The sequence below is a fragment of the Alligator mississippiensis genome, chromosome 15, assembly GCF_030867095.1.
Source record: "Alligator mississippiensis isolate rAllMis1 chromosome 15, rAllMis1, whole genome shotgun sequence".
Taxonomy (NCBI): domain Eukaryota; kingdom Metazoa; phylum Chordata; order Crocodylia; family Alligatoridae; genus Alligator; species Alligator mississippiensis.
In genome coordinates this window covers 9,290,590-9,312,886 of record NC_081838.1, presented here as the reverse complement: position 1 = coordinate 9,312,886, position 22,297 = coordinate 9,290,590, and the positions used below count along the sequence as shown (strand labels likewise).

Sequence of the window (22,297 nt, the reverse complement as noted above, 5' to 3'; positions counted from 1 at the left end):
CCCACTCCTACCACCCTGCTCCATGGGTGCCCCCCACTCCAACCCTCAACTCCAGGGGTAACCCCCACTCCTATCCCCCACTCTAGGGGTGCCCTCCACTCCAACCCTCAATTCCAGGGGTGCCCCCCACTCCTACCCCCCTGCTCCATGGGTGCCCCCCACTCCAACCCTCAACTCCAGGGGTAACCCCCACTCCTATCCCCCACTCTAGGGGTGCCCTCCACTCCAACCCTCAATTCCAGGGGTGCCCCCCACTCCTACCCCCCTGCTCCATGGGTGCCCCCCCACTCCAACCCTCAACTCCAGGGGTCCTCCCCAATCCTGCCCCCACTCCAGGGGTGCCCTCCACTCCAACCCTCAATTCCAGGGGTGCCCCCCACTCCTACCCCCCTGCTCCATGGGTGCCCCCCCACTCCAACCCTCAACTCCAGGGGTCCTCCCCAATCCTGCCCCCACTCCAGGGGTGCCCTCCACTCCAACCCTCAATTCCAGGGGTGCCCCCCACTCCTACCCCCCTGCTCCATGGGTGCCCCCCACTCCAACCCTCAACTCCAGGGGTAACCCCCACTCCTATCCCCCACTCTAGGGGTGCCCCCCACTCCAACCCTCAATTCCAGGGGTGCCCCCCCACTCCTACCCTCCACTCCAACCCTCAACTCCAGGGGTGCCCCCCACTCCTGCGGTGCCCCCCACTCCAGGGGTGCCCCCACTCCAGCCCCCACTGCAGCTGTGACTCCCGGGCCCGCACCCAGGGATGCCCCTTCAGCCAGTGCTGAGGGCGCCCCGGCCCCCCCGGCCCAGTGCAGCGGAGGCGGGAAGGGAGCGGAAGCGAAAGCCGTGCCTTTGTCTTCACTCCCGAGCCTCGTGTGGCGCCGGCCCGCCCGGTGAGTGCAGTGCCGAGCACCGCGGCCCGGGGGCTGGGGCAGCGGGGGGCATGGGGCATGGGGCATGGGCAGGGCACTGAGGTCTGGGGGCAGCCAGGGACACAGGGGTCCCCAAAGCCCCCCGTGACCCTGGCCGTGCCCGGTGCCCAGGACACATCGCTGCTGCAGAATGGAGGGGCAGGGGGATACCGCCAGGAAGAGCCGCCTGCCCTGCCTGCCCCCACACACCTCAGCTTCCCTGCGTGGGAAGCCAGTGCCCCTCGCCTGGGGATGGGCATCCGGCCAGCAGCAAATGCAGTGCCAGGGGTGCGGGTTATCTCCAAAGGCGCCCTATAGCAGCAAAGTGCCCCCTCCAGGGGGAACCCCCAGTCTCTGGGAGATAATACCCTCTCCAGAGGTGACCCCCGCTCCTGGGGTAACCCCCCACCCAAGGGTGCTGTCCCTACTCCGCTTTCCCAGTCCGTGGGTGACTCCTCCACTCTGCTAGCCCCACTGCAGGGACAAGGATGCCCCCCCACTCCAGGGATGCTCCCCAACTTCAGCCCCCCCACCCAGGGGTGCCCCCCGTGCTCAGGGTGCCCCAGTCCCCACCAGGCCCCATGCAGCAGAGGAAGGAAGAGCCAGAGTGAAAGCGAAAGCGCTGCATTTTTCCAGTTTCCTGGAACGAGTGCCACCCGCTCCTGCCCCGCTGCCCCCGGCCTGGCCTGGGCACGGTGAGTCCGTGCAGGGCCGAGCACCGGGCGGGCGCTGGAGCAACGGCAGGGGCGGGGGGCATGGGGTCAAGCTGGGCAGATATGGGGGGGGCATGTGAGGGGCACTGGGGTCAGGGGGGCGCAGGGGAGAGGGCACAGGGATGAGCTGGGCTGGCCGGGGAGCAGGGCACTGGGGCCTGGGGGCAGCCAGAAGCGCAGGGGTCCCCGGAGCCCCCCATGACCCTGGCCATGCCCCGTGCCCAGGGGCCGCCATGGCCGAGCAGCTGCTGAGGCTCCTGCAGGAGCTGGACGAGGAGCAGTTCAAGTGCTTCAAGTTCTTCCTGCGGTACTCGGCGCCTGAGCCCCGGATCGCCTGGGGGCCTCTGGAAAATGCCTCGCGCCACCAGACCGCTGACCGGCTGCTCGAGCACTACCCGCACGACACCCTGGGTGTGGCCCTGCAGATGGTGAGGTTGATACCCCGACTCGACCTGGTCCACAGCTTTCAGCCCCCGCAGGATGGAGCTGCGCCCAGCCAGGGCAACAGGGGTGCTGCCAACGGCCCTGAGCAAGCCCCGGGTCCAGGTGGGTAACGGGGCCAGGAAGAGCCGGCCTGGCCCAGCACAGGGCGCTGGGGGAGCTCCCAGGGACACCAGTCCTGGAAGAGGATGACACAAGGGCAGGGGACGTGGGGGAGCTCTGACCCCACTCTGCCCCAGGCAGTGGTGAAGGAGCCCCAGGCAGCCGCCTCCAGCCCCCACCGGACTGACTCAAGTCCCCTCCACAGCAGGGCGGCCGAGGCTGGTGTCACAGTCGCAGCTGATGAACCTGGCCAGATGCATGGGCCGGGAGTGGCGCCAGATTGGGATCCAGTTCCTGGGGCTGCAGAATCACCAGCTGGACCAGCTGCAAGAGGACCACCATGGCAACCTGGTCATGCAGGCCTTTGGCATGCTGCTCGAGTGGAGGCAAAAAAAGGGGCGGGCAGCCACGGCTGCCCACCTGCACAGCATCCTCTCTGCCCCGGACGTGGCCCTGCAGCCCGAGGCCCTGGACTGCCTCCTGCAGAGCTGATCAGGACAGGAGCTGGCACATGGGCTGGGGCTGGGCCCAGCTGGAGAGGCGGTGACAAGGGGCTGGGGCGAAGAGGAAGTCTCAGGAGCTGGAATCCAGTGCCAGTGAAGCCCAGTGCGATGGAGGTGGGGACCCTGAACCTTGCTCGGCCCACTTACAAAGGATTTTTATTCTCAATAAACACCAGGTTTTGTATGTGCAAAGGACCGAGGTGTCTCCCTGCAGCTCCAGCACCCCTGCCCCGCTGACGTTGGAGCCGGGCCCCTGTGGGTGTAGTAGAAAGTATCATGGGCATGAGTGTCCTGGGGGCATCCCATGGAGGAGGAGTGATGGGGACACAGCAGGGAGCTTGGTTCCCTACAGGTCCCTGCCCAGCCTCTCCATCTCGTCCAGGTCCTGCCTGGTGACCAGGGGGCTGGTGACGATCTGGTGGAAGAAGCTGGCCTTGCTGCCATGCGGCTGGTAACCCACCAGCATGGAACCTGCCTTCGTCATCCGCTTCTTGATGTCCGGGGCCACCTGGGCACAGAGGGCAGGAGGATCAGCCTGGCACTAGGCATGGAGCAGACCCACAGCCAGCACCTCCAAAGCGTTTTGAAGGGAATGGAGGAAACCAGGCACCCAAGTCCCGTTGGGGTTCATCAGGAGTTGGTGCCTAATTCCCTTAGATGCCTGTAGAAGTCCCTTTGTTGACACCTGTAGATGTCCCTTGGATGAAGCCATGAACGATGTTCAGAAGCACGGGGTCCAGCAGGGTCCCCTGCACTCACCTTCCCCAGCTGCTCCCAGTAGCCTGCTCAGGCCTGCTTGCCCCACAAGCTGGGCGGCACAAATGATCGCCATCTCCCTGTGTGTGTAAGAGCCGTGTCCCGCAGAGCGTCCTGGGGGTGGAGCCGCTGCCCACATCACCTCCATGTCTTCACACTGTTGCGGATGACATTGTGGCAGTGCCGCAGCACTTGCAGCCGGGGCTTCCCGTGGCCCCGCAGCTCCAGGTCCAGCAGGTGCCGCAGGCCCTCAGGGGCTGCCGATGCCCTTGTTCCAGGTCCTGCCCTGCTTGTAGGAGGCAGCTGGGGCCCATTTGGCCTGGCACCTCCAGGCACCTGATCCTGCATGCAGCACCGTGCACTGCTCCGCCAGTCTGGATCCACTGCCGTTGCTCCCAGCGCCTTAAGCTCATTCCTGCATCCTGAACCCGGCTCCGGGGACTGCAGCTCCTCTTGCACTGGGCACCATGGGCCCCCAACCCCTGCCAGCATCTGCTGTGGAGGCTCCCAGGGTTCCTGCAGACCCCTCTGCTCAGAGAGCTGCCAGTCCCCACTAGACAGGCACAGCAAGTGGGGCTCCCCTGGCATCTCCCTGCCCGCCCAGCCAGGCTCTCCCAGCTCCCAGCCTGGTGGCACAGCACTGAGGCCTGGTTCCTACCCCCACGCTGGTTCTGGCCCCTGCTGTGGGCACAGCCTCCTTGGCATGATGCCGTCTCGTCACTCTGTACAGGAGGCCTGTGCCCCGCAGCACCCACTACTGGTAAAGCATCATTTGCACGAGGAAGTCCGTGCACTGTTGTTCCAGCTGGTGCATCCAGGACACATCACCGCTGCAGCTAAAGGAGGGGCAGGGGGATAACGCCAGGAAGAGCCGCCTGCCCCACGCACCTCAGTTTCCCGGTGTGCGAAGCCAGCGCCCCTCGCCCGGGGATGGGCATCCGGCCGGCAGCAAACACGGTGCCCAGCATTGGGGGTTATTCCCAAAAGCCTGGTGCTAGCCAGGTCGACCCCGGGCGGGAACGGAGCAAAAGCGAAAGTGGCCTTTGTGCGCACTCAAGAAATCTCATGCTCCAGACCCGCCACCCCGCCTGGCCCAGCCCGGCCGCTGGGAGTCCATGTAGCGCCGAGCGCCAGGCGGGCACTAGAGGCACTAGAGGCACCGGGGTCTGCAGAGTGGGGGGCTCAGGGCTGAGCAGGGTGGAGAGACTATGTGGGCACTAGGATCTGGAGGCAGCAGGGGCGGCACGGGGCTGAGCTGGGCAGGACAAGGGGGAGCACATGCAGGGCACGGGGGTCTGGGGGCAGAGTGGGGCGGGGACAGGGCCGAGCTGGGCACACTGGGGGAGGTGGCACCTGGGGGCAGCACAGGCTGGAGGGGTCCCTGGAGCCCCCCCGTGATCCCAGCCATGCCTGCTCAGGCCCAGGAGCCAACATGTCCAAGCAGTTGCTGGAGCAGTTCCCTCGGCCCAACCTGGTCCAGCGCTTTCAGCCCCCGCAGGACGGAGCTGCGCCCAGTGGGGCCAATGGGGGTGCTGCCAACAGCCCCGAGCCAGCCCTTAACCCAGGTGGGTAATGGGGACAAGGAGAGCTGGCCTGGCCCAGCACAGGGCACTGGGGGAGCTCCCTGGGACCCCAGTCCCAGAAAGGGGTGACACAAGGGCAGGGGACATGGGGGAGCTCTGACCCCACTCTGTCCAGGGCAAGGACACGGCCTGGGCATGGGGACAGGAGCCCCGGGCAGCCGCCCCAGCACCTGCCCGGCTGGTGACTCCAGTCCCCTCCACAGCAGGGCGGCCGAGACTGGTTGCAGATCCACAGCTGATAAACCTTGCTAGGCGCATGGGCCGGGAGTGGCGCCGGATCGGGGTCCAGTTCCTGGGACTGCCGAACCACCGGCTGGAGCAGCTGGAAGAAAAGCACCAGGGTGACCTGGTCATGCAGGCCTTTGGTGTGCTGCTGCAGTGGAGGAAGAAGGAGGGGAAGGCAGCCACAGCTGCCCGCCTACACAGCATCCTCTCTGCCCAAGACGTGGCCCTGCAGCCCGAGGCCCTGAACTGCCTCCTGGAGCCGGGGCAGGGCTGAGCAGGACAGGAGCACATGTGCCGGAGCTGGCCCGAGCTGGAGAAGCCATGATGTGGGGTGGGAGAAGGGATCCACCACCAGTGAAGCCCAGTGGATGGAGGGGTGGGTGGAGGCATGCCAGGTCTGGGCTTGGCACCACTTACAAAGGTTTTTTTATTCTCAATAAACACCAGACTTCGTATCTGCAAAGGACCGGGGTGTCTCCCTGCAGCTCCAGCACCCCTGCCCAGCTGGGATTGGCATTGGAGTTGGGCCCCCGTGGGTGTAGTAGAAAGTATTGTGGGCATGAGTGTCTTGGGGGCATCCCATGGAGGAGAAGTGATGGGGACAGAGCAGGGAGCTTGGTTCCCTACAGGTCCCTGCCCAGCCTCTCAATCTCGTCCAGGAAGAAGTCCAAGTTCTGCCTGGTGACCAGGGGGCTGGTGACAACCTGGCCGATGAAGTTGGCCTTGCTGCCGTACAACTGGTGCATGGAGCCCACCTTCATCATCCGCTCCTTGATGGCAGAGGGCAGGGGGATCAGCCTGGCACCTCGGCAGGCACAGAGCAGACCCCCAGCCAGCACCTCCAGAGGGTTTCAAAGGGGATGGAGGAAGCAGAGCACCCAAGTCCCGCTGGGGTTCACCAGGAGTTGGTGCCTAATTCCCTTAAATCCCTGCCATGGATGATGTTCAAAAGCACGGGAGCCAGCAGGCCCCCTGCACTCACCTTCCCCAGCCACTCCTAGTAGCCGGCCTGGGCCTGTTTGCCCCCAAGGCTGGGCGGCACGAACCAGAAGCACTGCAAACTGGGGCTGCGGGGGGAGGAGAAGGGATCACCGCCGGGAACCCCATTAAGGACTTATAGGATCTCCCTTGCTGCAGGTCCAGGGACACTTTCTGGGGCCTTCAACAGGCACCCGGACCTGCACTGCCCTGGAGCACCCCGGGGCTGGCTTGCACTGCAGCGAGGCTCACTAGCTACCGAGCACCCCCCAAAGCTGCAGCATCTCAACTGGGGGTGAAGCGGGGTCCAGGACTCAGGCGTAACCATTTCCCCAGCAATTGTTAGCACTTCGCCTCTCGGAGTGTTTTGGAATAGCGTTTGCCAAGAGTCCCTTTTCCAGGTGGGGCTGGCCACACTTTTTCCATCTTCTCCCACTGATGTCCAGTAGTAGGACTGGAGTTCACTCAGGAACATTTTAACATAGTACGTTGCTTCAAGCTCCGTGTGTCGGCACCCCAGTAGGTTCCTGCATTGCCCCAGGGCGCTCCTGACACAGGACACAAACTAGTTGAAGTGGGTTGTCGGGGACCCCCACCTCCCTTGTCATCAGCTTGACTCCTGTCACCTCTTGAAGGAGCTGGCTTACCTTTTTCCACACTCCCTTGGCATAGGGACAGAGCCATAGGAGGTGGTCGATGGTCTCACTTTCATCTTGGCAGGCTTCCCTGGGGCAGTGGGGTCGAGTCCCTTGTCGTCCCTCGTCCCTCTCTGTGCCTCCATGCCCTCACTGGAGTACACGGTGTGCTATTACCCAGTTCAAGTCTCTGTGGTCTTTCCATAGGTCCTGATGAAAGATCCAGTCCCAGACAGCCTGGCAGTCATCTTTGGGGAGCATCTCCATGATTGATAGTTGATGTCTGTCTCTGATTGCCTTCTGTATCTTTCTGGGGTTGGACATGGTCGCTGGGCTTTCCTTCTGTAGCCCATACTCACTCCGAAACTCATTCAGGACCCTGTAGACCCAGGGCGGCTCCATGGTCCACAGGTTCCTGTTGGATGGTGCATGCACCCCCCCACCAACTCCGGAGGTGACCTGCAAAAACCTTTAGGAAACAGGCTGTTTTGGTCACTGGCCCGGTCACCAGCTTGCAGACCTGAGTCGTGTACCATGCCTGCAGGAACAGGTGGGTGTCTGGCATCCCCCGGCACACTTCCTTTGGTATAGGGTCTTCCTTGCCAGCTTCTCCATTAGGGATCCCCAAAAGAAAATGCACGTGGCTGTCTGGATTTTGCGGGTGATATGCTTTGGAGGGGGGAAGACCAGTGCAGTGCACAGAAGCACTGGTAGCACCACTGCCTGCATGAGTGCCACTCACCCCCCATAGAGACCTGGCGCGCGTGCCACATATTCAACCTCTGCTTCACATTGGCCTCCTTCTTCTCCCAGGCCTTCCTTCCGCTCAGTTCAGGGTCGAACTCCACCCCAAGGATCTTGACCCCTTGCAGGGAATCGAGACCCCCAGGGACTCTAGGTCCCCGAGCTCACCCATGGCCAGGCAGGTGCTTTTGCTCACTTTGAGCTTGGCCCCTGCTACTGCTTCATAAGCCCATGTGTGCCATAAGGCTCTTTCTACTGCATACTTATTCAGGCACAAGATGTTCAGGTCATCCATGTAGGCCAGGACCTTGGCCTCTTCCTTACTTCCTCGGGGGATATGGACCTGCGCATCCCGGGGTCCTGCCAGATGCACTGGGCTAGGGGTACTATGGCACAGATGAAAAGGATTGGGGAGAGCAGGCAGCCCTGCCAAACCCCCAACTCTCATCGCAATCCACACACCCAAGAAGCCTTTGACCAGCACCTCTTTGCTCACATCCATGTACAGCGTCCAACAGCGACACAGCCGGGCCTCGAAACAGCGACGATGACAACAGCAGTGTCAGCGGCAGTGGTAGCAACAGTGACAGCGGCAGCAACAAAGACAAGGAAGACGCGCACATGAAAACCCCAACAACCGGGTGAGAGCTAAGAGACTGTGCCAAGGAAAGGACTGCGGATGGGGGCACAGATGCATCCGTTGTAACAGGTGCGTGGGCTTTTAATGCATTTTAAGGTGTGTGCAGGAATGCTTAGGTCAGTGACTGTATATATATAACTATATGTCTATAAAGAAATATACTGTACAAAAAAAGTTCCCTGGCACCTGCTGGCTAAGAGTCTCCGAGGGGGCCCCAGTGAACCAGGGCAGTGTTAAAACTGGGGAAACTGAGGCATAAAGCGTGTCTGGGCCATGGTACCAGAGCAAGCCAAGTGGGAGAGGAACCCAGGAGTCCTGCCTGGTGTTTGCTAACTGCCACATCCCGCTCTGCCCTGCAAAGACTTGGGGGATCGGGGGCACCAGCTGCTGCCCATGAACGTGGCTCCGTGGCAGGAAAATGGGGGGACGTGGCCTGATAGGGCCCCTTTGCTGTAGGTCACTCTGCCCCCCCCCCCCCCCCCCTTCACAGCCCTGCACAGGACGTACCTCCATCACCAGCTGGAAACCCTCCCGCTTCTTCATCTCTTCTGCCAGGTCCCTGGAGCAGAAGAAGGGAGCAGCCGTGAGTCAGTGCTCTGCGGCTGCTCCGTGGGGCCTGGGACCAGCTCCCTGGGCACCCCCTGCCCGTGCTCAGCAGGTGCAGGTGAAGGCACGGTCCACGTGCTTCCCCAACCCCTGGTGCCCACGGCTTTCCACAGCAGCCACCTTGTGCCCACACTGCATTGCCAACAGCCCCCACGTTCCCCCTCCCAGGGCCTTGTCCACCCCCAGCCCCTCCGGCTTCCAGCACAATGTGACACCTCCATGTATCTCCAGGCTGGGGAGGGGGCACAGGGACATACTGGCTGGTGTTGGGGGTCTCTGTGATCATCCGTCCAGCCAGTGCATGATGGTCCAGCCCGGAGAACAGCTGGGTAAAGAACCGGGAGTGGCCTGGGGAGACAAAGAGGGTCTGTAGCCGGATACCAGAGAGGGGGACAGAGGCTGGGTCTGTGCTACCACCAGGATAGAGGTGAGGCAACTTCAACACAGATGCCAGCACTGGGGGGACTCGGGAGCTGCAGACACAGCCCCCACCCCCTGGAGCTGTGCTCTTAGCTGTAGCAGTGGTAGGGCTGTTATCCTCCCTGGGCTGTGGCCACTGGGGTTGCCAGTCCCACGTAGTGAGCTGGGCTCGGCTCACCTGGCACGTTCTAGGGATGCATCACCATCTCCCTGTGCACAGAAGAGCTGTGTCCTGCAGAGCAGCCCGGGGGTAGAGTCAGTGCCCACGTCACCTCCGTGTCTTCACGCTGTAGTGAATGACGTTGCGGCAGCACCGCAGCAGCTGCGGCCAGGGCTCCCTGCGGCCCCGCAGCTCCAGGTCCTCAGGGGCTGCTAACATCTCGCTCCTGATCCTGCCCCACGTGAGGGAGGTAGCTGGGCCCCGCTTGGCCTGGCATCTCCGGGCATCTGGTCCCACATGCATCGTTCTGCACCGCTCACTCCTCCAGTCTGGATCCACTGCTGTTGCTCCCAGCCCCTTGGGCTCGTTCCTGCATCCTGGACCCAGCTCTGGGGACTGCAGCTCCCTTCACGCTGGGCACCACCGGTCCCCCAACACCTGCTGTGAAAGCTCCCAGCCCCACAGCCCTGCCTGCCCTTGGGGCCCCTGCAGACCCCTCTCTGCTCAGGCAGCTGTCAGTCCCCTCTAGACGGGCATGGCAATTGGGGCTCCCCTGGCATCTCCCTGCCTGCCTAGCCAAGCTCTCCCAGCTCCCAGCTAGGCTGGCACAGCACTGAGGCCTGGTTTCTACCCCTGGGCTCGTTCTGGCTCCTGCTGTTAGCACGATGCTGCCTCATCACACTGTACAGGAGGCCTGTGCCCCGCAGCACCCGCTACCAGTAAAGCACCATTCGCACGAGGGCATCCATGCACCGTCGTTCCAGCTGGTGCATCCAGGATGCATCTCTGCAGCAGATCAGGCAGGGCAGGGGGATACAGCCACAAAGAGCCACCTGCCCTGCCCACACCCACACGCTTCAATTTTCCCTGTGTGTGAAGCCAATGCCCCTTCCCAAGTGACTGGCATTTGGCTGGCAGCAAATGCAGTGCCAGGGGTTGGGGGTTATCTCCAAAGGTGCTGTATAGCAGCAAAGTGCCCCCTCCAGAGGGAACCCCCATTTTCTGGGGGATAACACCCCCTCCAGGGGTGCCTCTGCTGTGCTCAGGGTGCCCCAGTCCCCACCAGGCCCCACGCAGCAGAGGAAGGAAGAGCCAGAGCGAAAGCAAAACCAAAACCAGTGGGTTTTTTTCCGTGCTCAATCATGAATGTCACCCGCTCCGACCCTTCTCCCCGTGGCACGATCTGGGCGCGGTGAGTCCCGTGCAGTGCCGAGCACCTGGTGGGCGCTGAAGCAGCTGGGGTGGGGAGGGTGGCATGGAGTAGAGCTGGGCAGACTGTTGGGGGAGGCAGGGGGCATATGAGGGGCACTGAGGTTGTGGGGGGGGGGGCGCAGGGGAGAGGGCACGGGGCTGAGCCAGGCTGGCCGGGGAGCAGGGCATTGGGGCCTGGGGGCAGCCAGAAGCACAGGGGTCCCCAAAGCCCCCCCGTGACCCTGGCCATGCCCGGTGCCCAGGCCCTTAGGAATCGCCATGGCCAAGCAGCTGCAAGAGCTCCTGCAGGAGCTGGACGAGGAGCAGTTCAATAACTTCAAGTTCTTCCTGCGGCACTCGGCGCCTGAGCCCCGGATCGCTTGGGAGCTCCTGGCCAATGCCTCGCGCGAGCAGACCGTCAACCTGATGCTACGGTGCCACTCCCACAATACCCAGGAGCTGACCCTGCAGTTGCTGGAGCTGATCTGCCGACTTGACCTGGCCCAGTGCTTCCAGCCCCCAAAAGACAGAGCTGCGTCCATCGGGGCCAGTGGGGCTGCTGCCAAGGGCCATGGGCCAGCCCTGGCCCCAGGTGGGTAACGGGGCCAGGGAGAGCTGGCCTGTCCCAGCAAGGGGCATTGGGGGAGCTCCCAGGGACACCAGTCCCAGGAGGGGATGACACAAGGGCAGGGGACATGAGGGAGCTCTGACCCCACTCTGCCCCAAGCAGCAGGGAAGGAGCCCCAGGCAGCCGCCCCAGCATCCACCCGCTGATTCCAGTCCCCTCCACAGCAGGGCGGCCGAGGCTGGTGTCACAGTCGCAGCTGATGAACCTGGCCAGCTGCATGGGCCGGAAGTGGCGCCAGATTGGGATCCAGTTCCTTGGGCTGGAGTATCACCAGCTGGAGCAGGTGGAAGAGGACCACCGTGGCGACCTGGTCCTGCAGGCCTTTGGCATGCTGCTCGAGTGGAGGCAACAACAAGGACGGGCAGCCACGGCTGCCCACCTGCACAGCATCCTCTCTGCCCAGAAAGTGCCCCTGCAGCCCGAGGCCCTGGATTGCCTCCTGGAGCCGGAGCAGGGCTGAGTGGGACAGGAGTTGGCACATGGGCTGGGGCTGAGGCTGGTCCCAGCTGGAGAGGCAGTGACAAGGGGTTTGGGGCAAAGAGGATATCTCAGGAGCTGGGATCCAGTGCCAGTGAAGCCCAGTGCAGTGGAGGTGGGGTGGAGGCCCCTCACCCTGAACTCTGCTCGGCCCCACTTACAAAGGATTTTTATTCTCAATAAACACCGGGCTTTGTATCTGCAAAGGACTGAGGTGTCTCCCTGCAGCTCCAGCACCCCTGCCCCGCTGGGACTGGCATTGGAGCTGGGCCTCCATGGGCAGAGTAGAAAGTATCATGGGCACAAGCGTCCTGGGGGCATCCCATGGAGGAGGAGTGATGGGGACAGGGCAGGGAGCTTGGTTCCCTACAGGTCCCTGCCCAGCCTCTCGATCTCGTCCAGGAAGAAGTCCAGGTCCTGCCTGGTGACCAGGGGGCTGGTGACGATCTGGCGGAAGAAATTGGCCTTGCTGCCGTGTGGCTGGTAACCCACCAGCATGGAGCCCGCCTTCATCATCCGCTCCTTGATGGCTGGGGCCACCTGGGCACAGAGGGCAGGGGGATCAGCCTGGCACTGGGGCAGGCACGGAGCAGACGCCCAGCCAGCACCTTTAGATGGTTTCAAAGGGGATGGAGGAAGCCAGGCACCCAAGTCCTGCTGAGGTTCACCAGGAGTTGATGCCTAATTCCCTTAGGTACCTGTTGAAGTCCCTGCCATGATGTTCAGAAGCACGAGATCCAGCAGGGCCCCCTGCACTCACCTTCCCCAAACGCTCCCAGTAGTCGGCCTGGGCCTGCTTGCCACGCAGGCTGGGTGGCACGAACCAGAAGCACAGATTGATGAATTCAGGCTGCAGGGGGGGAAGAAGGGGTCACCACAGGGAACCCTGTTAAGGACATACAGGGCTTCCCTGCTGCATGTCGAGGGACACTCCTGGGACCTTCAACAGGCATCCGCACCTGCACTGCCCTGGAGCACCCCGGGGCTGGCTTGCACTGCAGCGAGGGTCACTAGCCACCAAGCACCCCCCAAAGTGGCATCATCTCACCTAGGGGTGAAGCGGGGTCCGGGACCCAGGCTTACCCATTTCCCCAGCACCTGAGAGTCTCAAGGGGGCCCCAGCGAACCAGGGCAGTGTTACAACTGGGGAAACTGAGGCATAAAGCATGTTTGGACCATGGTCCCAGAGCAAGCCAAGTGAGAGAGGAACCCAGGAGTCCTGCCTGGTGTTTCCTACCTGCCGCACTCCAGTCGGCCCTGCAGACTCAGGTGATAGGGGATGCCAGCTGCTGCCCACGAACGTGGTCCCGCAGCAGGAGAATGGGGGGGCATGACCTGATGGGGTCCCCTTGCTCCGGGTCACTCTGGCCCCACTACACAGCCCTGTACAATACGTACCTCCATCACCAGCTGGAAACCCTCCCGCTTCTTTATTTCCTCCACCAGGTACCTGGAGCAGATAAAGGGAGCAGGCGTGAGCTGATGCTCTGTGTCTGCTCCGTGGCACTTGGGGCCAGCTCCCAAGGCATGCCCTGCCCATGCTCACCGGGTGCAGGCAAAAGCGCGGTCCACACGCTTCTCCAACCCCTCGGTGCCCACGGCTTTCCACAGCAGCCACAGCTTGAGGCAGTCCACCTTGCGCCCGCACTGCACTGTCTTGTCGCCTGTGTCCCAGGCCACGTTGTAGAACTTGTCAGGCTGGAAGAGGTAGGTGGCTCCGGCGCTGTGGCATCGATGCAGCAGGCCCTGCCAAGGGAAGGGGGCCAGGCAGCGAGTCAGCCAGCCAGAAGCAGGACCAGTGAGACCCGGGATGGTTCGAGGTGCCTCTAGCGATGCTGCTTCCAGCCACAGCCAGCAAGGGATGTTGTAGGGGCAGAAGGGGAAGCACCCTCCACTCCAGTCCTGCCCAGGAGCTACTCCAGCCCCAGCCTCTTCCCGCAGGGGGTGTGGGGAGCAGCAGGGCAGGTACGTACAGATGTGTTGCGAAGCAGGAAGGCTGAGCACTGCAAGCCAGTCGTCAGCATCTTGTGGGGGTTCCAGGCCACCGAATTTGCCCTGCAAGGGAGAGACAGACTTAGAGATCAGCGTTGGCTGGGGCTGGGGGTCTGGAGCTAGTGACCAGGGCTGGATGCAGGGGCTGGGGGTGGGCTCTCATGGGGGGTTGTGGACTGATACAGCCCGCAGAGACTCGGAGCTGTGGGTTGCACAGGACAAGATGCTTCTTTGCGGGTCTTTAGTGCTAAGTCGGAGCAGCCCCAGGCCCAGCCCTGAGCCCATTATTACATCCCCATGTTCTTGCAACCATTTATAGGCCTGTGTTGCAACCTACACCTTGCTCCACTCCCTCCCCCACATGGGCAGCGCTCACCTCTCAATCCCAGCCAGGAGGTGCCGGTGCTTTTGGGACAGCAGGACGCTGCCACCCCATGCAGCCTGTGAGGAAGGGGAAGATGAGCCCTCTGAGCCAGAGCAGCTGCTAATAGGCAGTGGCACCCCTCCTGGGGAGTCTCTGCCCAACACCCACCCCCCACAACCAGCCAAGGGGAGCGGTGCAGCACAGGGTGGCTGGGCTGCAGTATTGGCTACTGCTGGCATCCCCACTGGGGCTCCAAGTCCAGGAATGGGCTCATATGGGAGTTGGTCTGGGGCCGGGGCTGGTTGCATGGGATAACAAGTGTCTGAGCAACCCAGGGGGACTGCTGAAAGGCACTGAAGGACTGAAGGAGCCACCAGCAGAGGCCACAATCCAGGGGTGGGTGGACAGGGGTCAAGTGACCAGCCATGTTCCCTACCCTGAGTCCCCTGGCCCCTTGCCACCATCCCTGGGCCCAAGAACACAATCCACCCTGACCCTCCCGCTCTCTCCTCCCTTGGGGACTCACATCCACATGAAACCAGAGCCCGTGGCGCTCACACACGTCAGCCACGGCCACGAGCGGGTCAAAGGCCCCCAGGACAGTGGTGCCACAGGTGACACTGACAAAGAAGGGCACAGCGCCCTGGAAGCAAGAGGGAATGGGTTGGAGGCCAGGCAGTGTGTTGGGCTGCCCTTGCAGCTCCCAGCCCTGGCTTGGTGCCCCCCACCCCACTCACCTCGACCTGTGCCTGGCTGATCTGCTTCTCCAGCTCGGCCGGGATCATCTTGCCCCTGGGAGCAGAGCTCCAGTCAGGGCCAGGCTCAGACTCCAGACTGGGAGGGGGGTCTGAGTCATCTTGAGTCCTGGAAAGGGTCTGTGCCAGCCCTCCACAACCCCCAAACCCACCAAATGCACCACCCAAATCCACCCAGGCTACTGTGTGCACAATGGCTACTGGGAAGCTGCCCAGACCCCAGCCCCTCCAGGTCCTGCAATCCCTGCCTCTTGCTGCCAGAAGTTGGGATGGGGGCATGGCTGTGTGTGTGGGAGGGGAGGGGGGGAGCAGCAGCTCTGGTCCCATCCTCTCCCAGCTGTGGGGGGAGGTCTCCAGGTCCCCTGCAGTGCCAGCAGAGCATGCTGAAGAGGGCAGGGCAGGAGCAGCTGCCCATGCCAGCCTCCCTCTGCCACAGCGGGGTAACTGTACCAGGAGCGCCAGGGACCCTGGCTCTGTCCAATCCCCCCAGCTGTCCCCGCGCCTGCCCTGCACCTCTCATCGGCGCCGACCAGGTAGACATTGTCTGTGCCGATGCCCAGGAAAGCAGCTCCCTTCTGGATGGAGTAGTGGCACTGGGGGTGGCAAAGGAAAGGGTCAGCTCCTGCCCACCAGGCACTGGCTGCACTGCATGGGCGAGGAGCTAAGGTTGGGGACAAGCGCACAGGCCACGGACCGGATCTAGTGCAGGGCCTGACGCATTAGACACCCTCGCTCCCATGGCTCAGAGACGCAGGCTGCCCCAGGCTCTGCTGGGTGCCCAAGCCATCTCCATTGTTGCAGCAACACCTAGCAATCCCTAGCATGGACCCACAGCCACCCATCACTGCAGCTCTCTCCCAGGGAGCAGAGATCCAGCACCCAAGCACCCCACCCAGCTGCACCTCCTTCGACGTGAAGACAGCCAGCCGTGGCAGCGCCCAGAGGCCCCGGCGCTTGCAATCGGGAAAGCGGTGGTACCGGGCCACGTTCATGGCATACATGTTGGAGATGGAGCCGCCTGCAGGGAAGCAAAACACTGAGGTCACCAGGAACCTAGCCTGGTCAGCCTGGGTTGGGGGCACGGAACAGAAGGGGCTGCCCTGAGCTGGGATTCACGGGCACAGACTGCATGCTGCTATGGACAAGGACCACAAGGACGCTGCTGGGAGGAAGCTCGCCCTCCGTGGGCCCTTCCGCTGACTCAGCATGGGGCTGCCTGAGCAGACACAGAGGCACCTGGTCCAGCCCAGGAGATAAGAGGGCTGGAGGGTCCCTGAGACAGGGGACAAAGGGCAGAGAAGGGGCAGGTTGGGCCAAAGACCCCCTGGGAGTTGCTTGGCTTCGGGGCTGGGCACAGCTAACCCGAGGAGGGGGAGCTGGGCCCGGCTAGGCCTGGCACACCTGGACAGAAGATCCCGTCTCCGCTGCCCCAGCCCACGAGCTCCCGCAGCTTCTGCAGCACCACCTCCTCCATGAGCACAAAGACGGGCGCGATCTCGTATGTGTACCTGCAACACACAGCACCCCCGCCCCCCCACAGTGAGGCAGGGGGCATGCCCTAAAATACCTGGGGCTACACAGTGGGGCAGGAGGGGAGTGAGACCTGGCAGGTGTCTGACCCCAGGGAGGCAGGAGGGGCTGCGGGTTGGGAGCGAGGGGCATCAGCAGAGCTGTAGGGGCCCAGGACCAGATCAACGAGGCTGCAAAGCAGGGAGCAGAAGGAGCCCACTGCTGCCCCTATCCCTGCAGCCTCATGGGGCAGAGTCCCTCGTCCCTCCTAGGGCCAACAGCTCCCACGTTCTCCCTCCCAGGGCTTTGTCCACCCCCAGCTCCCCCAGCTTCCAGCATGATGTGATGCCTTCATGTATCTCCAGGCTGAGGAGGGGGCACAGGGACATACTGGCTGGTGTTGAGGGTCTCTGTGATCATCCGTCCGGCCAGCGCGTGATAGTCCAGCCCGGAGAACAGCTGGTTAAAGAACCGGGGGTGGCCTGGGGAGACAGAGAGGTCCTGTAGCAGGACACCAGAGAGGGGGACAGAGGCTGGGTCTGTGCTACCACCAGGATAGAGGTGAGGCAACTTCATCAGAGTCCAGTGCTGGGGGGACCCAGGAGCTGCAGACACAGCCCCCCACCCCCTGGAGCTGTGCTTTTAGCTGTAGCAGTGGTAGGGCTTTTATCCTCCCTGGCCTGTGGCTACTGGGAGCATCAGTCCTGTGCGTGCTGGTACAGACACGGGGGGGATGCATCGCCATATCCCGGTGTACAGAAGAGCCATGTCCCCTGGGGTGGCCCTGGGGTGGAGCCAGTGCCCACGTCACCTACATGTCTTCACACTGTAGCGGATGATGTCGCGGCAGCGCTGTAGCACCTGCGGCTGGGGCTCCCCGTGGCCGCGCAGCTCCAGGTCCAGCAGGTGCCGCAGGTCCTCAGGCTCCTTCCAATCGCAGACCTGTGGGGGCACAGGACAGCCTGGTCCAGCCCAGGGAGGGGGCTCTGAGCCCTGCCCCCTGGGCCCTTCTCTGACAGGCTCACGGGGTCCCATGTTAGAGGGGCTGGGGGCTCCCAACCAGCTGCTGGCGCAGCCTTCAGCCACAGGGCCCGTGGCCTAGTGGCAAGAACACGTCCAAACGCCATGCAAAGCACCCCACAGCGAGCAGGAAACCTCTCCGCACCCCCCCCACCGTGGTCCCCGGGCAGCTCCACCGGAGCCCCACCTTCTCGGCGACATCTGTCCCCCTCCTGACGGCCTCCTCCAGGATGACCCCAAAGGCCTCTTGCAGAAACTCCTCGCCGGCTGCCTTGTCCAGGGCGGGCACATCCAGGAGGTCGGCCTCGGCCATCACCGCTGGGCATGGCCCTGTGCCGGGCACGGAGGACGCCTGTTGCTTTCTGGAGCAGCTCAGGATCTGAAGCTGGGTGGGAAAGATGCCATGGGAGACATGAACTGGGGGGCTCTGGGTGCCTTCTGCATGCAGCCGACAACGAGCACAGGAGTGAAGGGAAGCCAAGATGTAGCACAGTCCCCAGGGAGACGCAATGCCTACAGCTTCCCCTCTCCACCCCGTCGTGGTGCCAGCTGCCTGCGGACAGCCCTGGACCCCAGGGCGGGTGCTGTACTTGTTTATACAGCAGGCATCCCCTGCAGGGTGGAAGCACCTGGGGGCCCCAGCCGTGGACCGGGACAGGTGCTCGGCGCTGTACAAGCAGAATGGCCCACAATACTAAGCATAAAGGATAGAGCCAGCAGGCAGGCAGACAGACAGGATGGAGGGAGCGCGCAGGGAAGCAGGGAGGAGGCAGGAGAAGATGTGGTTTCAGTGCAAGCTAGACCGTCTTTCCACGTGCCAGGCCCAGCCATCCCCTCAGATGTGCTGCCCCCCACGCCCTCCCCTCTACCCGCCAGCCCCACAGTGCCAGCCCGGTGCCCAGGGGAGCCTGGCTGCACCTGCTAGAGCTCCTCACAAGCCATTTGGGGCCGTGCTTGGAGCTGTACATGGCACAGAGACCTCACCCCACCAGCACAGCCCACGCAGTGCTGGATGGCTGCCCCAGCTCAGTCCCGGTCCCACTCCTGTTACCTGCCCCAGCCCCCAAAGGAGCAAAGTCCACAAGAAATGATCTTCACACGACTGCTTTTAAAGGCACCCGTCTGCTTCCTGGGAGTTTCTGTCTGCTGCACACAAATAGACTCCCCCCATCCCCCCTCCTGGGCTCGCTCCAGGGAGCTGGGCTTGCAAAGATCTCCGTGCCCGGAATATCAATGCAGGCAGCTGCGGCGCAGGATCCCTGGCCAAGGGGTGGGGATGATGAGTGTACCTCCCCACCACACCAGGCCCCTTTCTGCCTTTCCCTCCCTCAGTCTGTCTCCTCTTCCCCTGGCCAAGACCTGAGAGCGGTGGCAGAACCGGTGTGCTGGGAGCAATGGCAGCTCTCACTAAGTTACAACCCCTGGCCCAAAATAAGCCCATACAGAGGGGAGCTGGGTAGCACTATATAGCCCAGCATTCACTGCAATGCCCTACAGCGAAGCCCCCCTGCACCGCTCCAAGGTGGGCTGCGGGCATGGCCAGGCAGCATCCGATGTCCACACGGCACCCTCCAGGGGTCCATGGGCAAGGCCCCCAGAGACTTCTGGATGCCCAGGACAGAGCCCAATGAACCTCCCATGCGCTCACCTGCTTTCCTGCAGGCAGCTCTGGGGTGCAGACGTCCTGCTCTCACGTCCGGACCCTGGGTTTGACCTGTCCCAGCACCAGGTCTCCCCCCGCCTGTGAGGATGACCCCGGTTCCTGCCTCCTACCAGCTCCCCAGAGCAAAGCTCACGCCTGCCCAGACAGGAGCGGAACAATCCCTGCCTTGTCAAAGCTATGAGGACTGGTTCATCCAGTTCAAGCCTGGCTCCAGCCCATGAGGAAGGGAGAGGACCCCAAGGAGGGACTTGGGCAGTAACTTGGTCCACTCAGGCTGTCAGGTGCTCTGCTTATCTGGGCCGGGCTGTAAATACTGCAATTGGTGCAAACTCACTGCCCCTCCCTTCACCCAGGGCAGAGGTTGGCAATCAGACAGCAGTGGGGCACCGGGCCCTCCGCCTGCCTTGCAGCCCATCCCCATCTTCCTGCAGCATTGAGGGCTCAGTGCAGCAGGTAAGCAACACCTGGCCTGGGGTGGGGAGGCAAGTCACTGCAGGGTGGATCACTGGCACGGCACGGAGCAGATGGGGCGCCATGCCAGGCCAAGCCATATGCCACTGATGCCCCTCCCAGCCTTCACAGGCCAGATCTGGGTGCCGAGTCCTGATCCAGGGGCTCAGAAATTCCAGACGTCTTAAGAGATTTCTCCTGTGCCTCCCGTGAACCCTAGATCAGGCCGCAGGCAGATCAGCACACGGACTCTCCACCTGCCCCCAGCCTGGCCCGTGGTGTAGCAGAGCTGCCTCGTTCCACGTGCTGTAAGGCGAGAACCCAGATGTTAGTGCATGGTCCTGTGAAGTGCCGCCTGGCTCCAAACCCACCTTTCCCACTCCTCAGCGCTGCCCTTCAGGTCGGAGTCCTTTGCTTCACCCTGGGGCACGTGTTCAGCTCACATCCAAGTCTCTCCCTGCAGTCAGGGAACATCTGCCTCCCACACTGCTCGTTCGCATGCAGATACTATATTGTGGTACACAGCACCACACAGGCACAGGGGCACCTCCCAGCAATGCAAGAAGTCGAGACCCCTGCCCGGAGGGGTCTCCTAACTCTAAAAGCGGGTGATGCCACAGAGAAGGATGGAGAGGCAAACGGGTGAGGGGGAAACAGTGTCGCTGCGGGCTGAGGGCTCGCTTCCAAGGGACAAATCACTTACAGTCAGACTGGAAACACGCTCATAAGCCCATACCTGCCTGCATTTGCTTTGCCACATCAGCATCCCTCATCCCCCACGTCTGCCAAATCACAGCATTGACTTAAAAGTCATGAGAGGTTGTTTTAAAAAAAAAAAAAGAATCAAATACGGTGTTTTTTTTCACTGCCTTTTGGTTTCCTGCCTTCAGGGGGTGCTCACTTCACACACACAAGCTCTCCGCTCCTTACAAGCAGGAAGCCTCCAAACTTTTTTTTTTGTTTAAATGCCGCTTGACATGAGATTCTTCTGCACGCAAGACCCAGAGAGGGAAAGCTCATGCTATAGCAGGAGTTGCAAAGAAATTGTGAGGGGCAGGCTGCAGAAAGGATGTGGACAGATTGGAGAGAGTCCAGCGGAGGGCAATGACAATAGTTTGAGGTCTGGGGAACAGGATTTAGGAGGAGCAGCTGAGGGAACCGGGCTTATTTAGTCTGGAGAAGAGAAGATTGAGTGGGGATTTAATAGCAGCCTTCAACTCCCTGCAGGGGGGTTGCAAAGAGGATGGAGCTGGGCTGTTCTCAGCGGTGGCAGATGACAGAACAAGGAGCAATGGGCTCACGTTGCAGCAAGGGAAGTTTAAGTTTGTTTTTTTTTAATATCTTTCTCACTAGGAGGGCAGTAAAACACTGGAACGGGTTACCCAGAGAGGTGGTGCACTCTCCATCCTTGGAGGTTTTTAAGACCCGGGTAGGAGGTTTTTAAAGCCTTGGCTGGGGTGATGTAGTTGGGGCTGGCCCTGCTTGGAGCAGGGGGTGGACTAGATGCGACCCCGAGGTCCCTTCCTACCCTCATGTTCTCCGATTCTATTTTCAGACGCGCTTCAGGACTTCTGTAGGGCAAGTCCTTATGATTTCTGTTCCTGGCACCTTAACGAAATGATTTGTCAGATAAAATGAGTATGAAACTAATGAGAAGAGGGACACAGACAAGGCCAGGGAAGCAGGCTGAAGAAGGCAGCAGGGGTATGAGCAAGAGCCAGCATGTTACCACGATAGTGCCTAGATAGGCGGAAGCCGTTCATAGTAAATCATTAAACTGCCAACTTCTGAACCCATCCTTATCTGACCCCATAGCAATTGACATCTGCAAGTAGAGCCCCTCTCCTCCTACAGCTCTGCTCTGCACCCCCACCCCCATTCACCTACCTGCCCAGGTGCTTCGTCCAAGGCAGGTCCCGTGCGCGTGACCTCTGGCCAGGGGTTGGGGCAGCAGAGAGAGGCATCCCACGGACGCCTGGCAGCCTGCAAGCACGCAGAGATCAGGACTGCAGCCTACAGCTCCCACCGAGGGATTAACTGGGATTACGGGTCCCCACGACGAACCCGCCAGCGCTCACGAGGGGCCTGCCCGCGCCAGCGCTGGGCAAAGGGCTAACGCAGGGCATCAGCAAAAGGGAGGGATGCGCTTCCTCCCCAGCTCATCCCAAAATTGCTCCTTCTCCTCTCTACGGGCCCCGATGCAGCTGCCCCTTGCGCTTTGCTGGGCACTGATTGCACCGGTGCCCTGAAAACAGGAACTATCCTCATTGCAGGCGTCTGCCCCTCGCGTGGAGGAGCTTCCCGGGGAAACCGCGAGCCCCCGAGCCGACGTTTCTCAGCCCCGCGCCAGGTGGATCCTCTCAGGGAGGCGCCCGTCGCCTCTTTGGGATCCTCGCTCTCACGAAACACGGAGAAGGGCTGTCGCGCTGCTCTCTGCCCTCGCGCAGCGGTGAAAGGACCCCCCCCGAGCTGGAAAAAAGCACATTGCAAAATCAAGAGGGCACGGCCGCTCTCCGCAGCACCCCCTCGGCTCCCGCCGACCCACGGCCCCGGCTCCAGTGCCGTCCTGCTCCGTGCCTCAGTTTCCCTGTCTGCAAAGTGAGGGGAAAGCCTCCTGGTTTCAGAAGCTGGTGGGGGGGGGGCTAGAAAGGGTGCCAGACCCAAGGGGGGTGCAGGGCACAGCACAGACTGGGCACTTGGGGTGGGGGGAGGTCTCCTGGGGGTGCATTGGACCCCCCATTCACAGGGGTTGCTGGGGGGGGGCAAGTGCAGCCCACGCACCAGTTAGAGGGGACAGACACACCCCCTGTGGGGGTTGTGGGCGGGGCCAAATAGAGGCC

General features: G+C 62.3%; 3 protein-coding genes across 10 annotated transcripts; 2 read left to right on the top strand and 1 right to left on the bottom strand.

Moving 5' to 3' along the window:
• Positions 1–739: 739 nt before the first annotated feature.
• Positions 740–2,853, top strand: LOC109282535 (uncharacterized). 3 transcript variants are annotated; one of them, XM_019484801.2, is made up of 3 exons: positions 740–884; positions 1,841–2,161; positions 2,367–2,853. In XM_019484801.2, exons 1-3 carry the CDS (start codon positions 755–757, stop codon positions 2,648–2,650), a joined length of 735 nt encoding a protein of 244 aa, XP_019340346.1. In that variant the 5' UTR covers positions 740–754; the 3' UTR covers positions 2,651–2,853. The 3 variants fall into 3 exon arrangements, 2 of the variants coding, with proteins under 2 accessions (XP_019340346.1, XP_019340345.1); XM_019484800.2 differs by having other exon boundaries at positions 2,364–2,853; XR_009457491.1 differs by lacking the exon at positions 740–884 and adding an exon at positions 943–1,597 and having other exon boundaries at positions 2,364–2,853.
• A 5,840-nt stretch (positions 2,854–8,693) lies between these two features.
• Positions 8,694–11,759, top strand: LOC106737430 (uncharacterized). The gene is made up of 3 exons (XM_014610527.3): positions 8,694–10,600; positions 10,863–11,191; positions 11,392–11,759. Exons 1-3 carry the CDS (start codon positions 10,551–10,553, stop codon positions 11,685–11,687), a joined length of 675 nt encoding a protein of 224 aa, XP_014466013.1. The 5' UTR covers positions 8,694–10,550; the 3' UTR covers positions 11,688–11,759.
• A 97-nt stretch (positions 11,760–11,856) lies between these two features.
• CSAD (cysteine sulfinic acid decarboxylase) lies at positions 11,857–22,112 on the bottom strand. Of its 6 annotated transcripts, none has more exons than XM_059718653.1 (15): positions 21,345–22,112; positions 17,532–17,729; positions 17,140–17,266; positions 16,716–16,806; positions 16,217–16,323; positions 15,718–15,833; positions 15,329–15,408; positions 14,798–14,852; positions 14,587–14,703; positions 14,073–14,137; positions 13,678–13,759; positions 13,251–13,450; positions 13,103–13,154; positions 12,465–12,554; positions 11,857–12,244 (listed from the first exon to the last, which is right to left on the bottom strand). In XM_059718653.1, the coding sequence occupies exons 2-15, from the start codon at positions 17,655–17,657 to the stop codon at positions 12,071–12,073; spliced, it is 1,482 nt and encodes a 493-aa protein (XP_059574636.1). In that variant the 5' UTR covers positions 17,658–17,729; positions 21,345–22,112; the 3' UTR covers positions 11,857–12,070. The 6 variants fall into 6 exon arrangements, with proteins under 6 accessions (XP_059574636.1, XP_019340344.1, XP_019340343.1 ...); XM_019484799.2 differs by lacking the exon at positions 21,345–22,112 and adding an exon at positions 18,993–21,321; XM_019484798.2 differs by lacking the exon at positions 21,345–22,112 and adding an exon at positions 18,396–18,960.
• Positions 22,113–22,297: the final 185 nt, after the last annotated feature.

Bases quoted from the DNA above. Each gene is read 5' to 3' on its own strand.
- LOC106737430 (XM_014610527.3), top strand. From the start codon at position 10,551: ATGAATGTCACCCGCTCCGACCCTTCTCCCCGTGGCACGATCTGGGCG. The intron at 10,601-10,862 runs GTGAGTCCCGTG...CCCGGTGCCCAG, and splicing joins CGTGGCACGATCTGGGCGCG to GCCCTTAGGAATCGCCATGG. The intron at 11,192-11,391 runs GTGGGTAACGGG...TCCCCTCCACAG, and splicing joins TGGGCCAGCCCTGGCCCCAG to CAGGGCGGCCGAGGCTGGTG.
- LOC109282535 (XM_019484800.2), top strand. From the start codon at position 755: ATGCCCCTTCAGCCAGTGCTGAGGGCGCCCCGGCCCCCCCGGCCCAGT. The intron at 885-1,840 runs GTGAGTGCAGTG...CCCCGTGCCCAG, and splicing joins GTGTGGCGCCGGCCCGCCCG to GGGCCGCCATGGCCGAGCAG. The intron at 2,162-2,363 runs GTGGGTAACGGG...TCCCCTCCACAG, and splicing joins TGAGCAAGCCCCGGGTCCAG to CAGGGCGGCCGAGGCTGGTG.
- CSAD (XM_019484796.2), bottom strand. From the start codon at position 18,312: ATGTACAGCTCCAAGCACGGCCCCAAATGGCTT. The intron at 13,760-14,072 runs GTGAGCGCTGCC...TCTCCCTTGCAG, and splicing joins CTCCTGGCTGGGATTGAGAG to GGCAAATTCGGTGGCCTGGA. The intron at 13,451-13,677 runs GTACGTACCTGC...TTCCCTTGGCAG, and splicing joins TCCTGCTTCGCAACACATCT to GGCCTGCTGCATCGATGCCA.